This window comes from Ctenocephalides felis, unplaced genomic scaffold, assembly GCF_003426905.1.
Source record: "Ctenocephalides felis isolate EL2017-DRISC unplaced genomic scaffold, ASM342690v1 CF-g0.4_SCAFFOLD_00845, whole genome shotgun sequence".
Lineage (NCBI taxonomy): Eukaryota > Metazoa > Arthropoda > Insecta > Siphonaptera > Pulicidae > Ctenocephalides > Ctenocephalides felis.
Genome location: NW_020536999.1, coordinates 85,115,060 through 85,131,441, shown reverse-complemented (window position 1 = coordinate 85,131,441; position 16,382 = coordinate 85,115,060). Strand labels below are relative to the sequence as shown.

The 16,382-nt window shown below is 29.3% G+C and overlaps 2 protein-coding genes across 4 annotated transcripts; both read left to right on the top strand.

Annotated features, from left to right (window-relative positions):
• The first annotated feature begins 1,160 nt into the window (after positions 1 to 1,160).
• LOC113391207 (zinc finger protein 583-like) lies at positions 1,161 to 2,584 on the top strand. Its single transcript, XM_026627158.1, has one exon. The coding sequence runs from the start codon at positions 1,190 to 1,192 to the stop codon at positions 2,582 to 2,584; it is 1,395 nt and encodes a 464-aa protein (XP_026482943.1). The 5' UTR covers positions 1,161 to 1,189.
• A 5,451-nt stretch (positions 2,585 to 8,035) lies between these two features.
• LOC113363281 (gastrula zinc finger protein XlCGF8.2DB-like) lies at positions 8,036 to 12,309 on the top strand. Of its 3 annotated transcripts, none has more exons than XM_026605769.1 (2): positions 8,036 to 8,178; positions 10,863 to 12,309. In XM_026605769.1, exon 2 carries the CDS (start codon positions 11,073 to 11,075, stop codon positions 12,210 to 12,212), a length of 1,140 nt encoding a protein of 379 aa, XP_026461554.1. In that variant the 5' UTR covers positions 8,036 to 8,178; positions 10,863 to 11,072; the 3' UTR covers positions 12,213 to 12,309. The 3 variants fall into 3 exon arrangements, with proteins under 3 accessions (XP_026461554.1, XP_026461556.1, XP_026461555.1); XM_026605771.1 differs by lacking the exon at positions 8,036 to 8,178 and adding an exon at positions 8,336 to 8,388; XM_026605770.1 differs by lacking the exon at positions 8,036 to 8,178 and adding an exon at positions 9,508 to 9,620.
• Positions 12,310 to 16,382: the final 4,073 nt, after the last annotated feature.

Sequence of the window (16,382 nt, the reverse complement as noted above, 5' to 3'; positions counted from 1 at the left end):
GTGCATCACAAGTATTACCATATTACTAATAAACATTATTCAAAATTATATTATTTTAAAGTATTTATTTTAAACTTGAATGCCATCTTGTACAGTGACAAAAAGTTTTGCTTGAATCGCGTGCGAACCTCACGCGCACTCTTTTTTCTGATAAACCTTTATTTTTTATTTCAGGGGTGAATATTATATCTTAAGATATACAATTGTGCTATTCAATATATACCAACTTGTAAAGTAATTTATTTATCATTTACTAATAGAAAATATGTAAAAAAAATTCACTTATAACACAATAATATATCAAAGAATTTATTAACTTCCCGAAGGAGAAGTTTATGTTTTCATCAAAAAATCCGATTCGCTAATTTTATGTTTTCTTGACGTTTCAAGGCATTCTGAATCGAATGAGACCAAATTTGGAAAAAGTATGTGTGTGTGTGTGCGTGTATGTGAACAGATTTTTTGCCGTAAATCGACGTTTTCTCAAAAACGGTTGGGCCGATTTCAAAAATTTAATAGCCATTCGATGTATTTCGATGAGGACTAGCGTTTCTGAGTTTCGTGCGATCGGCCGAGCCGTTTCTTTGTAAATCGCAGAAAAGTGGAAAATTTTTCGTCCACGTTTTAGCTCGATTTTGAAAATTCAAAAACCGTTCGAAAGATATTGGTTGGGAATCGTGCTGATTAGTTTTTGGTGAAGATGGGCCGGGCCGTTTTCTTGTAATAAAGTTTTTTTTTAAAAAAAATCGACGATTTTTATTATTATTTTTTTCGTTTTCAATTATATGCAATAAATCCACTCGGAATACTTTTAATGGCTCAAAAATTAATTTATTTTTTATTGATTAAGTCGATTATTTAATCTTATCGGGAAGTTCATGTAACTTGCCTCAAGGCAAAATACCAAACCAACTAGTAATCACTTTATTATTATCCGTTTATTGATTTATGTATATATCCGTTAATATATCCGTTTTTCTATGCACGATAATTTAACGGCACTGAAAACAAAATGGCCTCCACAATGGCGAAGTTAGCTGCAATCGAAATGTCAATTGTCAATGAGTTTTATGGATTTTATTTTTTATATTGAAGTTAAACAAAACGAAATAATAGATTTATATTAAAACATATATATTATTTTATAAATCACTGTTTGTTTGTTTACAAAAAACGAAAAACGCCGAAAATGTCCGAAGAAACAATTTCAAACCCAACAATCAAAATTGAGCCAAAGGAATATCCTCCAGTTAAACAAGAACTTGATGACAACGATATTACTCCAGAAACATTTTTAGAAAATGAAGTAATATATTTACATCAGTCATCATCAGAAAAAATAAAACAAGAAACAATTGATGATCAAGATGAAACAAGTTTCGACGAGGGATCTTATATGGAAAACGAAGGAATATATCAACAGCGATTTTTAGATTCTGAAGTCACTATAGATGAAGAAATAAAGAAAGAAACGATTGATGACCCAGATGAATCACATTTTGATGAGTATTCTTATACGGAAAACGAAGAAATATGTCTACAGCAATTTTTAAAATCTGAAGTAACATTTGAGGAAGAAGTAAAGCATGAACCGATTAATGAGCATGTTGCAGACACTAGTAAGGACAAAAACAATGTCAGAGAGTCAAGTGATTTAGCGGATAATACAAGTGAATGCAATAAATCAGTTAAAAAAGTTGTAGGAAAACTTAAAACTACCCTAAACTTAAAACAACCCTTGGAATGTAAAACTTGCAATAAAAATTTCTCAACAATTATCACCTTACGTCAACATAAAATGATTCATACAGGAGAACGACCTTACAAATGTGAAACATGTAATAAAGCATTTACAACAAATTGGAATTTAAGTCAACATAAAAAGGTTCATACGGAAGAACGTCATCACAAATGTGAACTATGTAATAAAGCATTTAAAACAAATAGTAATTTAAGTCAACACAAAAAATATCATACAAGAGAACGGCTATACGAATGTGAAATATGTAATAAAGCATTTATAACAAATGGTGCATTAATTCGACATAAAAGGATGCATACAGGAGAACGTCCTTACAAATGTGAAATATGTAATAAAGCATTTATAATGAATAAAGATTTAATTCAACATAAAAGGAATCATACAGGAGAACGTCCTTACAAATGCAAAATATGTAATAAAGCATTCATAGCAAAAGAAACATTAAAGCGACATTTAATGATTCATACTGGAGAACGACCACATAAATGCAAAATATGCAATAAAGCATTCAAATTAAAACGAGATTTAAAACTACATGAATTTGTTCATACTAAAGAAAGCAATCATAAATGTGCAGTATGTAAAAAAACATTCGCAAAAAAACAAAATTTAAGTCTGCATGAAATGATCCACACTGGAACCCGTCCTCATAAGTGTGCTTTATGCAATAAATCATTCACCAGAAAAGAAATATTAAACCAACATCTAATGATTCATACTGAAGAACAACCATATAAATGCAAGATATGCAATAAAGCACTCCGTTTAAAACGATATTTAAAACAACATGAATTAATCCACATAAGAGATAGCAATCATTGATGAACCACATGCAATAAAACATTCGCAGCTTTGCAATCATTAAACCAATATAAAACTGTTCATACTGTAGAACAATTTATAATAAAGGATTAAATTTTCATAATTTTAAACACATTATAATTTTAATTAGCAGACTTATTATTGCTTATAAGTATCTTTGAAAATATTTGTGGTGACTTATACAATATATTAACGATTTATTGCTCACCAAACATTGTTACGCCAGACGTTATTACAAGAATATACAGGGTCATTATTTAAATCAAATTGTTTTTTATTTAATTATGTATATATGTATATGAATAACATAAAAATTAAAACTTGTTGCAAAAAGGGTCTTGAACAATATTTGTTATTATTGGTCACTTACTTCCCAGAGAGTTGGTTATAGTAATCGTCCAAAAACTGATAATAAAAATTTTGATTTGTATCATATGCTTACATTTCAAAGGTCTCTAATTATTTTGTCATACTTTAGAAAAAATTGTGTGTGTGAATGTATATTTGGGTACAGTTTTTCTTCTATGATTTCGGTAGCACGGATATATGATTGAAAGATGTTACTTGGAAATAGGAAGTTGTATTAATTTATTTTCAATAAAAGCGAAAATTTTATTATGGAAATAAACAGTTGAAAATTTAATTTAAATGGCAAAACTTATGTTTTATTGCTTTGAATATTGTCGGGTTTTGTTCTCAGGCAATGGGCCCTGATATATGTACATACAATAGGACCTTGATCAACCGGACTAATTATTGTCGATAGGCATCCGGAAAATCGAATGTATAAAGAATATTATTGTGTATTTATTAAAAATAACAAATACGTACATATATATCAACGAAAAATAATGTTTATTAAGAAATTGAAACTTCTTTATGTATGTGCATATATATTTTCTTAGATTACATTACATACATATACTAAACTACAGTAGGTATGTAAATACATATAAATTAGTCGTGGTTGGTATTGCGGATAATCGCGAATCATTATAACTGAGGTCCGGATAATCGAGGTTCTACTGCACTTATATCATTATTTTCATGTTGATTTCAAGTATGAATTCTTGTGTTTGCATTTTTGTTATTTACTCCAGTCAATGGAACGTTTTCGGTCTGACTTTTTTTACTGTGCTCCGATTTGAATGAAATTTTGAAACTAGGTTTATCTTTCTCGGCCGATCAAAAGTGAAAACCATTTGGACTCGGCCACCACCCCCCGCGAAGATGACAACCTCTTCTCAGTTGTGTGAATTTTATTTTCTCAAAACAACGTTGGATATCGATAGAAGAACTAATCTTATATATAAAAATGGAGTTCTCGATCAAATGATTCGGTAAAACTCGAAAACGGCTAAATCGATTTGGCCAGTCTTTGTCAAAATTTGTGCTAATCAGTAGGTTGTCGGAAAGGTGAGATATTATTTCAAAATCGCATAGAAACTTTACATATTTAATTTGAAATTTTTTTTAGAAGCGTAATTTAAATAAAACCATGGACGGTGGCTAATACGTCAAATGTCAAATGTTTTTGACAGATGATGTTCAATTACGTTTAATAGGATGTTTTACGTGAATGTTTATGATTAAATTGTAGTAAGTAGTTTTTTTTGTAGTTATATTTATACACAAAAACGTTATTAAACGGGCCGCAAGTGTTACTAGAAACTCAAAATATCAACTTTTCTGAAATGTTAATATGAAAATGCATTTTTGGCGTTATAGCACTCTTTTTTTATTCAAACACGGTGCTCTGAAAGATCTCATTTGTATAATTATATACTCATTGGTATTTATAAAACATTTTCATGGTTATATTTTTTCTATTTATTTTATTTAAATTCAGAACCTAAATTTGGTATCGATCAAATGGACATTTTTTTCCCAGAATTTATCAAAGAATAGATAGTAATATATGAAGGTCCGGGGTTAAAAAGGTCCACCATCGATGTGTCAAAAACCAGTAAAGTTAAGCATTGTTTAACAACAATATTTGAAAGTAGAGGGAACAATATGTATGACCAGCTAAACCTTGATTATTATGACTTTGCTATCGGGATATAAGCGGCAATCCTTAAAAATCCGTAATAAAAGTATTTTCTTCCGTTGGTAGTTTTTTAGCATTAATTATATAAATGTAATTATTTTATAAAATATGACACCAAAAAGGCACATTTCTACAATGATGTAGTAGCTGGCAGTTTCATTTGAAATGTGCTATTTGTTGTGATATAATTGGTTTGGTTTTCATAATATAATTTAGAAATGCTCAAAGTCAAATTGGACCTCTGTGCCTCGCCCTACTCTACAAACATACTTTTTATTAAATTTACTTTAATTCATAGAATGTTAGTTGAAACTTTTCAAAAAGCAGGTCAAATAAGAAATACTTAATTCAGTTTCTATCTCTCCTCGCAGAAATTTGAAAACTTTGTATAAGCTCAGTAGTATTATTTACAATTATACACAAAATCCAGAATCCAAAAATAATCTGAAAAACTTGAAACGTAATCAATAAGTCGAAAGAACAAAAAAGACTTGGATGGAGATTATACTATGTTTCCTATAGAAAGTGTATAAATCATCCAGTTTGAATATATTAACAAAATATAGACAAACTAATGGGGTTTATTGTTTTTATGATACCTCATTCTATATAGCATTCAAACAGCACATCCTTATACACTTAAAGTATTCATATTTTTGATTCTCTAGAATTTATTTAGAATATACCTTACTTAGCTGTGTCATTTCATGTTTGCCGGTTCAGCTATAGTCTTATATATAAAAATGAATCGCAAAATGTGTTGGTAAGCACATAACTCAACGACGCCTGGACCAATTTGGCCAATTATTTTTTTAAAATGTTCGTTGAAGTCAAAGGATGGTTCTTACGGCGAGAAAAAATCGAATAATTCCCGGGAAAAGCCTAAAAACAGCCCTTTATAGAACAGCCAATAGTAGAATCAATTTGAGCTTTATTGCTATCATATAAAGTTCATATTAAATTACAGGCACTCACTGTATACTCCTCCTAAACTATTATTCGGATTTTGATAAATCTTTCTGAAGTTTGTTAAGGAAATTTTCGAGGATGTATGTGATTATAAAGTACTGGGATGTATGTGCAATATTGTATTTGAAATGTTTTTTATTAATTGAAAACAAATGAAAACTATCATTTGCAGCAAAAGCAGCTGAGATGTGCCAGTAATTGAAATAATATAAAATACAGTATATGTATGGCGCATTGAATGATTTACATATGAACAGGATATGACAAATTAATTAACTTAAAATATGAAATTAATATTAATCATGGGGATACCTTTAATGCGATGCATGCGGAAAATACGAGTGCACGCCTTAGGGGGCGCCAACACAAGTTTTGGATATAAAATTTTCAATATAGTTTTTTTTTCAATATATATAATTTCTTTGCATCTTCTACTAATCTTTCCACAATATTTTTAAAATTCGTAAAAATTGCACTTTATAACAACAAATGGGAAAGTGAATATGAATACATACAATTCGGCCCTCACGATATCGATTAGGAGAAGTTTACGATGCAATTTTGTATATCCTAAATAATAAAAAATGAAATGAATTTAATCCAACATGAAGTACCAGTGTAATGTTATGGTTATGGTTATGTTATAGTGTTTGAAAGACTTCAATTTGCAAATAGTGTGGGAATTGAGACTCATAGTTTTATTTAAAGCATTTCTACATTTAACATCGCTCATATTCAGGTCCGTGCCTGGCCAGCGTGCAGTGCGTGCACCGCACGTAGGCGGCCGCCTTTTGGGGCGGGCAAATCAAATCAAATTCAAGCAAAATCGAATCAAAAAGCGGCTATTTCAGCTTTGTTTCCAAATCATTATTAAGTGTATAATTTTGGTGTAAGTGGCAACTTTGCCTTAGAGCAAGGTGCTTGATTTTTTAAACATGTGTAAATAATCGACATAACTATAGAAAACATATTAATTCATGAATGAATTGCAATGTGAAAAACTATCGCAGATTATTCAATTTTGTACAAATTTTCTAAACGTGTTAGTTATTTTTTTAAAAATGGTTAAAAAATTATATATTATTGAAAAAAAAATAAACGTGTAGTATGTTTATTAAGAACAGGATCCAAAATCGCCAAAAAAATTGTTAATCAATAACTGAGAAACGACTCGACCGATCATTGACAAAAATAAAAACTAATCAAATTCTCCAATTCTCAAATGGTTTCTTTGTAATGGTTTTTGAATTTTCGATTCACGAAAGGCTATAACGCGGACAAAAAAATTGACATTTTTTTGACAATTCTAAAGAAATGGCTCGGCGAAAGGCCAAATTAACCAGCACGAACCAGCACGTGCTTATCGAATTTTCAAATAGGATTGCGCATTTTTAAGAAAACCGTCGACTAAAGATGAAATTTTGCCTTATGTGAAAAAGTGCTGCTAATTTTTTCAAACTTTGATAATATTTGGAAAATTAAAACAACTTGTCGTAGGGTCGACATATTTAGTTAAATTCGAGATCATGATCTCTATCGCCAAAATTTAAAAATATCATCGTAACAAAAATTTAACAAATAAATACGAAGAAACGATCCGACCGATCTCTTAAAACTAATTAGCACGATTCCCAAATGATATCTTTCAAGTTTCTGAACGATGCAGAATTTTTTGCTAAAACGTGTACGAAAATTTGTATACTTTTCTGTTGATTAGAAACGACTTGTCCGATTGTTGCACAAAACTGACAGACGGAAGTCGTTAACTAGTTACATCATGAATTTTAAATTTTTGAAATCGATTTAACCGTTTTTAAGAAAACGTTGGCAAAAGTCAAAAACGATTCAGAATGACTAGAAACGTTGAGAAAACATGAAAATTACAAGTCGATTTTTTTGTGAGAACATACTTGATATTTTCCTATTAAGTTATTTTCAAGTGCGGCCAAAAAATGCTCGCACGCAGGCGGCCACATACCCAGGCACGGCCCTGCTCATATTATAAACATATTTGCATTTTGGCGAGAAGAGTAATTTGAAAAACAATAATTATTATTATTTTTAGGTAAACGGTGATTATTAGTATATTATATTAAAAAATTGTAGACATGGGTACAGGACAACATAGTATTGTATAATATGAATAACCAAAATCATTATAAATAAAAAAAGTTAAGGAGTGACATTCGCATATTTCCAAAAAAAATTAACTAAATAACAAAGTAACTAGTCAAAAATTATTACATCTAACTTTTTCTAAAAAAAAAAGACTTTTGAAATTGTTCTTTTTACATTCAATGAATGTCACATCAAGAAGCTTTAGTCGTTTTAGTCGCTTTAGTCTGCGTCGAAAACATTTGCAAGTGTAGACGCGGCTTACAAAAAATCATGACGTGACACATATGGTCATTGTCAAACAGTTTAAGGTTATTGTTTATTCTAAAAGAACTTTAATGTAAACAAAAGAGTAATATAATTTTGTTACATTATATGTTGTGAAAATAATGAAAAAAATGTGTTTTTGTTAATATAAAGTTTATAAATATATAGTTTATGAAAAAGTTATTACTACCATGTAAGTTTCTAATTGTCAAAATATTTCACAATCTATAATTAGATTTGATTAATTATAATTGAATAATAGTAATTGTTTTAATTTATTATATTATATATTTATTACTGATTTTTTTTAGGTACATAAAATATTAAGCTAGAAATATTATTTTCATCATTTAATTAGCACTGGACTAATTAAAAGCTAGTGACCTAAATTTTATTGATGAAGGTTGTCAAAATTATATTCTTTATTATAAAATTTATATCTTATATATAAAATTCTTCTGTACGGGTGTATGATTTGATTCCTCTCCTAAACGGTTATTTGGATCTTGATAATTCTTTTTAGAGTTTGTTAAAGAACATTTTTTAAATTTAATGCACTATAAAATTATAGCAATGTTGTAGAAATAAATGGAAAAATTATAAAAAAACACTTATCATTGTTTAACATTGAAAACATTTGAACCGCCATCTGCTAGAAATGTCAATTCACTTGAAATTTGAATTTATCTGAAATTATGAGCCTAGATAATATTAGAATGTAATATACGAAAAAAATGTAATCTCTACATTATTATTGCGGAAAAGCAGCTGAGATGTGCAAGAAATTAAAATAATATAAGATACAGTCAACAGTATATGATTGGCAGATGAATTATATAATTCAGTTAAATAAATAACGGAATAAGTCCAAAATTCGATACATATTATTTTTTTAAACTTATGCATGTCGCATTTTGGTTTACTTCACTAAATTATTTAACAATAAAAAAATATTTCTACTTAGTAAAAAATTTATTTAGAATTTTGTTTCGTGTGTCAAAAATTCATTTGTTTGGCATTGGCTTTGGAATATTTAGCAAGTTGATCTTAGATTGAATAGTGCCCATATGAACTAGATTTTACAAATTAATTTCACTTAAGATTGGAACATAAACAATAATGTTTATTCAATTATTAGTAAGAAAAATGTACATTAGAAATGATATTTTCCAAAAAGCCAATTAATATATAGTACGAGAACATGAGAATTATAGACTAAATTATTGAAGCAATTATGTTGTGTGGTAAAATCAAGTGTGATATTGTTCTTTCACCGCAGATACTATATTATTTTTTTCTGGATTTCTTATACTGGTTATGCTCAGACAATAAATGAATCACAAAGGCAGGACATCAAATAGGATATTAAAAAGCATAGGATAGGATATTAAAAAATTTGGAACTTTTGAATTGTAGAAGTGGGTACAGGACAATGTCTGTCGGGTCATCTGATATATAACAGTAGACAAAAATTTTTGTTTGGATAATGGATTTTTTCCCCTGAACCTTATAATATACAGTAATACCTCAACTTACGAATGACTTGATATACGAGTGTTTTGAGATACGAGCCGCCAAAAAAACGTTTCGTTGCCTCGACATACGAGCAGAATTTGAGATACGAGCTTTGATCGAGTAAGAGTTTTTTTTATAAAAATGTTAATGGCATAATGAAAGTATGAATAATTTATTCATATGTGACAATGATTTTTTTACAAATGATTAATTAATAAATTTTACAAATTAATTTACTGTTAATTACTATAATTATAAAATAATTATTTTATATTTAAACATTTTAATTATATATTTATTATTTTAAATTTTAATTATATATTAATTTTTTCAGTTTTAATTATATATTATTAATTAACGGCATTTCAATGTATTTATATAGAAAAAGTGCTTCGAGATATGAGCGATTCGACGTACGAGCGTGGTTATGGAACGAATTAAACTCGTATGTCGAGGTGCCACTGTATAACGATATAAAATTCGTTGGCATTGGTATTTTGCCTTGAGGCAAGTTACATGAACTTCCCGACATGTGTAAATAATAGACTTAATCAATAAAAAATAACTTAATTTATGAATAAATTAACTTGGAGAATTTTCTAGAAGCAAATATTCAAAAATCAACAATTTTTATAATTGAACCAGTTTGCGTAAGACTTTAATGGTTCAGTATGTTCATTAAGACCAAGTACCCTATCGTTATACCAAGTAAATCGTCTAATTTTAATTTTAACAAACGCCAAAAAAACAATTCATTTTCTCAAACTTTGATGAATTTTTAAACTTTTAAAAAACTACTTTTCGTAAGGCCGTAATATTGCAGTAAGTTCTATAAGACCATGATATATATCGTCAAAAAAAGTTACATAAAAATCGGTTTAAATTTTTTTTTCAAGAGTTAATTACAAGAAAACGGCTCGGTAGATTTTCACCTAATACTAATCAGTATCATTCCCAACTAATATCTTTCGAACAGTTTTTGATTTTTTAAAATCGATTCGGTAGTATGAGATTAAATGTGGTCGAAAAGTTTAACACTTTTTTTCCAAATAACAAAGAAACGGCTTGTCAGATCGTCGCACAAAACTGACGAACGATAATCCTCATCGGGATAAATCGAATGGCTTGTAAATTTTTGAAATCGGACAAGCCTTTTTTGAGAATACGTCGATTTAAGATACAACATCTGTACACCCACACACATTCTTTTTCCAAATTTGGTCTCATTCGATTCAGAATGGCTTGAAACGTCGAGAAAACATAAAATTAGCGAATCGGATTTTTTGATGAAAATATAAACTTCTCCCTCTGGAAGTTGATAAATATTATATCATAATCATAATTATGTTTGTTCAATTTCAGATATATGAAATAACCAGACCAAACGTTGCCAGACAACCTACATATGAATATTCATCAATATAAAACGAGTCTTCGAGATTATAAAATTTTTCAAACCACATGAAATGATTACAAATTGAATATTAAGTTTATAATATATTACTAGTAAATAAGGCAGGAAACCAAGAATTTATACTTATTATATAGAAATTATATTATTTCAAAAGTGCAATGACCGAAATAAAACAAGAAATTGATTCATGCAACATCGAATATGAAATTAAATGTGAACCAGTAGATTCAGATGCTTCGGAAACAGAAAACAGTTACAACAACGATTACAAAGAGACAAATGAGATTTCTGAAGATGCAAGTTTCCCTCAATATTTAAAACCAGAAACATACATTGATACTCAAGTGCAAGAAGATATTGTCCAGGATTACCATGAACAAGTACAAATACCCAGTGAGATAGATGATTCTTTTAAACCTGTAAAACAGCCTAAAGAGAAACGATTTCAATGTCCTTACTGCATGAAGACTTTTCCTCGTAATATTGATTTAGTTCCTCATGTAAGAACCCATACAGGAGAAAGGCCTTTTAAATGTGATATGTGTGACAAAGCTTACACGCAACTATCTACTTTAACAAACCATAAACTGACACATGCTCCTGAAAAGGCTTTCAAATGTACACAATGTGATAAAGCTTATTCTCGTAAAGGTGATTTACAAAGCCACTACAGACTACACACAGGCGAAAGGCCTCACAAGTGCAATATATGTGGCCTAGGATTTCCTCGGTCGTCCAATTTAATGAAACACATGTACGTTCATATAAAGGACAAAGACTTTGAGTGCCCTTATTGCAGTAAAGCATTCTCTAACAAAAGTTACTTACACATGCATCTCAAAACGCATTCTGGAGAGCGCCCTTATGAATGTTTCATTTGTTTGAAAAAGTTCACACTGTTACAAAACATGAAAAAACATGTATCCATTCACATCAACGGCAAACAATTCATTTGTTCCCTTTGCAATAAAGCCTTCGCGGACCAACAAAGTCTATCCCTTCATACTAAAGTCCATACAGGCGAAAGGGATTTCAAATGTGATGTTTGTGGTAAAGCCTTCATTCGAGATCAGTATTTGAAAAAACACAAAGTTGTTCATGAGGGTCGTAGAGATTTCCAATGTCCCTACTGTGATAAAGCTTTTACAAGATCTGATATTTTAGCACAGCATTTACGTATTCATACTAAAGAGAAGCCTTTCAAATGTGATGTGTGTGATGAAGCGTTTGCACGAAAAAGTGGAATGTTGAAACATAAAGCAAAAGCACATGTCGAAGAAAAAAAACCTTCATTATGAGACACAGAGAGTATAATAGACTTAGATTGTAAATATTACTTAACATATATATATTTTATGTTATGAATGTCCTTTGGGTTATTTCATATATTGCTTGCGACCATTATAGTTAAAAAAATATAAATTTAATAAAATATATTACAACTATCATTTGTTTTTAAATTATACTAGAGAAAATTTATATATTTCCAAAACTGTGTAATGGTAAGAAATATTTAGTGAATTTGAATTATTTCAACAAAAAAACTTTCATTTTAGCATTGCTTACATTTCACAAATGATTGCATAGAGATTGAATAGAGAAGTATCCATAATTGCTATGGTCTTTAAATAAGAATTTAAATAAAACAGTTTTAATTAAAAGATGGATTATTGTACAAAATGTATGAGTTCTATTTTTTCAATATTTCTGCAGCAATGGTATTTTTAGTACTTCTAATGATATTATCAAATAATTCGCTATATAACAAACAATCTAAAACATTGTCAGACAACTTACAACATTAAAAAACAATCTAAAATATGGTCAGACAATTTGCAACATTTTCGGATCAGTTACAACGTCAACAATCTGAAACATTGCCAAATAATATACAACATTTTCAGACCAGTTACAACATTAAAGATGCAATCTAAAAGATGGTCAGACAATTTACAACATATTTAGACTAGTTACAGCCTTGAAAAATAATCTGAAATATTGTCAGACAACGTACAGCATTTTCAGACCAGTTACAGTATGAAATACTATCTCAAACGTTGTCAGGTAATATACAATATTTTCAGACCAATTACAGCATTAAAAAACCTACTAAAACATTGTCAAGCAATTTACAACATTTTCAGACCAGTTACAACATTAACAAACAATCTAAAACATTGTCAGAAAACTTACAACATTAACAAACAATCTAAAATATGGTCAGTCAATTTCAACATTTTCGGACCAGTTACAACGTCAACAATCTGAAACATTGTCAAATAATATACAAATAATATATAAAGATGCAATCTAAAAGATGGTCAAACAATTTACAACATTTTTAAACCAGTTACAGCATTAAAAAACAATTTAAAGCATTGTCAGAAAACTTACAACATTTTCAGACCAGTTACAGCATGAAAAATAATATCAAACGTTGTCAGATAATATACAATATTTTCAGACCAGCTGGAGCATTAAAAAACCTACCAAAACATTGTCAAGCAATTTACAACATTTTCAGACCAGTTACTACATTAACAAACATCTAAAACAATCTAGAGGATGGTCAGACAATTTACAACATTTTTAAACCAATTACAGCATTAATAAACAATCTAAAACATTGTCAGACAACTAACATTATTTTCAGACCAGTTACAACATTAACAAACTATGTAAAGCATTGCCAGACAATTTACAACATTTTTAAACCTGTTACAGCATTAAAAAACAATCTGAAACAATTTCAGACAACTTAGAACATTTTCAGACCAATTACAACATTAATAAATAATCTAAAACATTGTCAGATTATTTACAACCTTTTTAAACCAGTTACAACATTAACAAACAATCTAAAACATTGTCAGACAACTAACATTATTTTCAGACCAGTTGCAATATTAACAAACCATCTAAAGCATTGTCAGACAATTTACAACATTTTTAAACCAGTTACTGCATTTAAAAACAATCTGAAACATGGTGAACAACTTACAACATTTTCAGACCAGTTTAAACATTGACAGACAACTTACAACATTTTCATACCAGTTACAACGTTAACAAACAATCTAAAACATTGTCAGACAATTTACAATATATTTAGACCAGTTACAACATTAACAAACAATCTAAAACATTGTCAGACAACTAACAACATTTTTAAACCAGTTACAACATTAACAAACAATCTAAACCATTGTCAGACAATTTACATTTTCAGACCAGTTACAGCATTAAAAAACAATCTAAAACATTGTCAGACAAGTTTTAACACTTTTAAACCAGTTACATCATTAACAAACAATCTAATGTATAGTCAGACAATTTACAACATTTTTAGACCAGTTACAACTTTAACAAACAAAATGAAACATTGTCAGACAATCTACAACATTTTTAAACCAGTTACAACATTAACAAACAATTTAAAACATTGACAGACAACGTACATTTTCAGACCATTTACAACATTAACAAACAATCTGAAGCATAGTCAGATAACTTACAACATTTTCAGACCAGTTACAGCATTAACAAACAATATAAAAAATGGTCAGACAATTCATAAGATATTAGGACTAGTTATACAGCCTGCAAAAACAATCAGACAACATTTTCAGACCAGTTACAACGTTAATAAACAGTCTAAAAGATGGTCAGACAATTTACAACATATTTAGACCAGTTGCAGCCTTAAAAAACAATCTAAATTATTGTCAGACAATTTATAACACTTTTAAACCAGTGACTACATTATAAAACAATCTGAAACATTTTCAGACAACTTACAACACTTTCAAACGAGTTACAACATTAACAAACAATCTAAAGCATTGTCAGGCAACATACAACATTTTCAGACAAGTTAACGAACCATCTAAAGCATTGTCAGATAATTCACAATATTTTTAAACCAGTTCCAGCATTAAAAAACAATCTAAAACATTGTCAAGCAACTTACAACATTTTCAGACCAGTTACAACATTAACAAACAATCTAAACCATTGTCAGGCAATTTACAACATTTTCAGAGCAGTTACAGCATTAGAAAACAATCTGAAACATAGTCAAATACTTTACAACATTTTTAGAGCAGTTATAACATTAACAGACAATCTAAAACATTGTCAGATAATTTACAACATTTTTAAACCAGTTCAGAAAATCTACGCAACGTTTTCAAACAATTTATAACATTTACAAATAGACAGTCTGCAACATTTTTAGAAAATCTGCAACATTTAGACAATTTACAGCATTTCAAGACATTCTACGAAATTTTTAGATGATTCACCAAATTATCTGACAATGTATAACATTTTCACATAATTTACAACATTTTTAGAGAATTTATAATAATTCTCAGACAATCTACACCCAGTAAACCACAGAAGTTACCACCACGTAACACATTTTGTAACTTTCGTTTCGAAACTGATGTTAAGTAAACGAACCGATGCTGTTACGTATAGTTGTGAGCTTTAACCACCGTCGACGCGTTTAAACGTTTATAAAGGTGCGTCCACACCTAACGAACGAACACGAACGAACATAAAAGAACGTACCAGAACGAACGGCAACAGCATAGTTGTGGGACGGCGCACGACGATCACGAACGAACATACAAACATGGCGGAGCAATGTTTCCCGCAACTTGTCGGTACATCAAAGGAAATTGTTCGTTCATGTTTGAACTCGTATGTGCAGTGTGGACGTCTCAACAACGCAACGAACATTTTTGTTTTAATAATTTTTAATAATTTAATATATTTTTTTTATAATTTAATAATGTTAATAATTTAATATTTTACTTTTAATTACTACGTGTACAGTTTGAAAATTTTAATAATATTTACTTTTAATTATTGTGTACAGTTTGAAAAATTTTGAATGAATTATGGAATGGTCAAATGACGTAATTTTTATCATTCATAAATGAAATAAAAAAGTTTCCTATAATATGGGAGACTAAAGACCCATTTTATAAAATTATTAGAAAAAAACGATGCTTGGGAAAGTGTAGGCAAAAACGTTTTGTCAGAACTGCAGTAAAGAAGAAATTGCAGTCTTTACAAGTAAATATTAAACTTGTTATCATACATAGACATTCAACATATATTTTGAGGATGAGAGTATGAAAATTGAGTATAGTTCGCTCAAACCTGGAATGTTCAGCTTGCTCCGAATATGAATGCTGAGGAAAGAAAACGACTCAAATATAAGATTAAATACAAAAACTGAGTGAAATTAATTGAATAATTTATTTACAAGTATTTTACAAAATATACACGAACAAAAATCACACAAAAACCAGTGAAAATGCCGTATGATTAAAGCTTACATCCATATCAATAATAAAACTGACGTTTCACGGAACATCTACGAACAACGAAAATTTCAAGCGCTCACTGCTTAAGCGCTTGTTCCAGTTCGTTTGGAATTTTTCGCGTTCGTTCGT

What these genes read in the sequence shown, in the direction of transcription:
- LOC113391207 (XM_026627158.1), top strand. Translation starts at nt 1,190, where the DNA reads ATGTCCGAAGAAACAATTTCAAACCCAACAATCAAAATTGAGCCAAAG.
- LOC113363281 (XM_026605769.1), top strand. Translation starts at nt 11,073, where the DNA reads ATGACCGAAATAAAACAAGAAATTGATTCATGCAACATCGAATATGAA.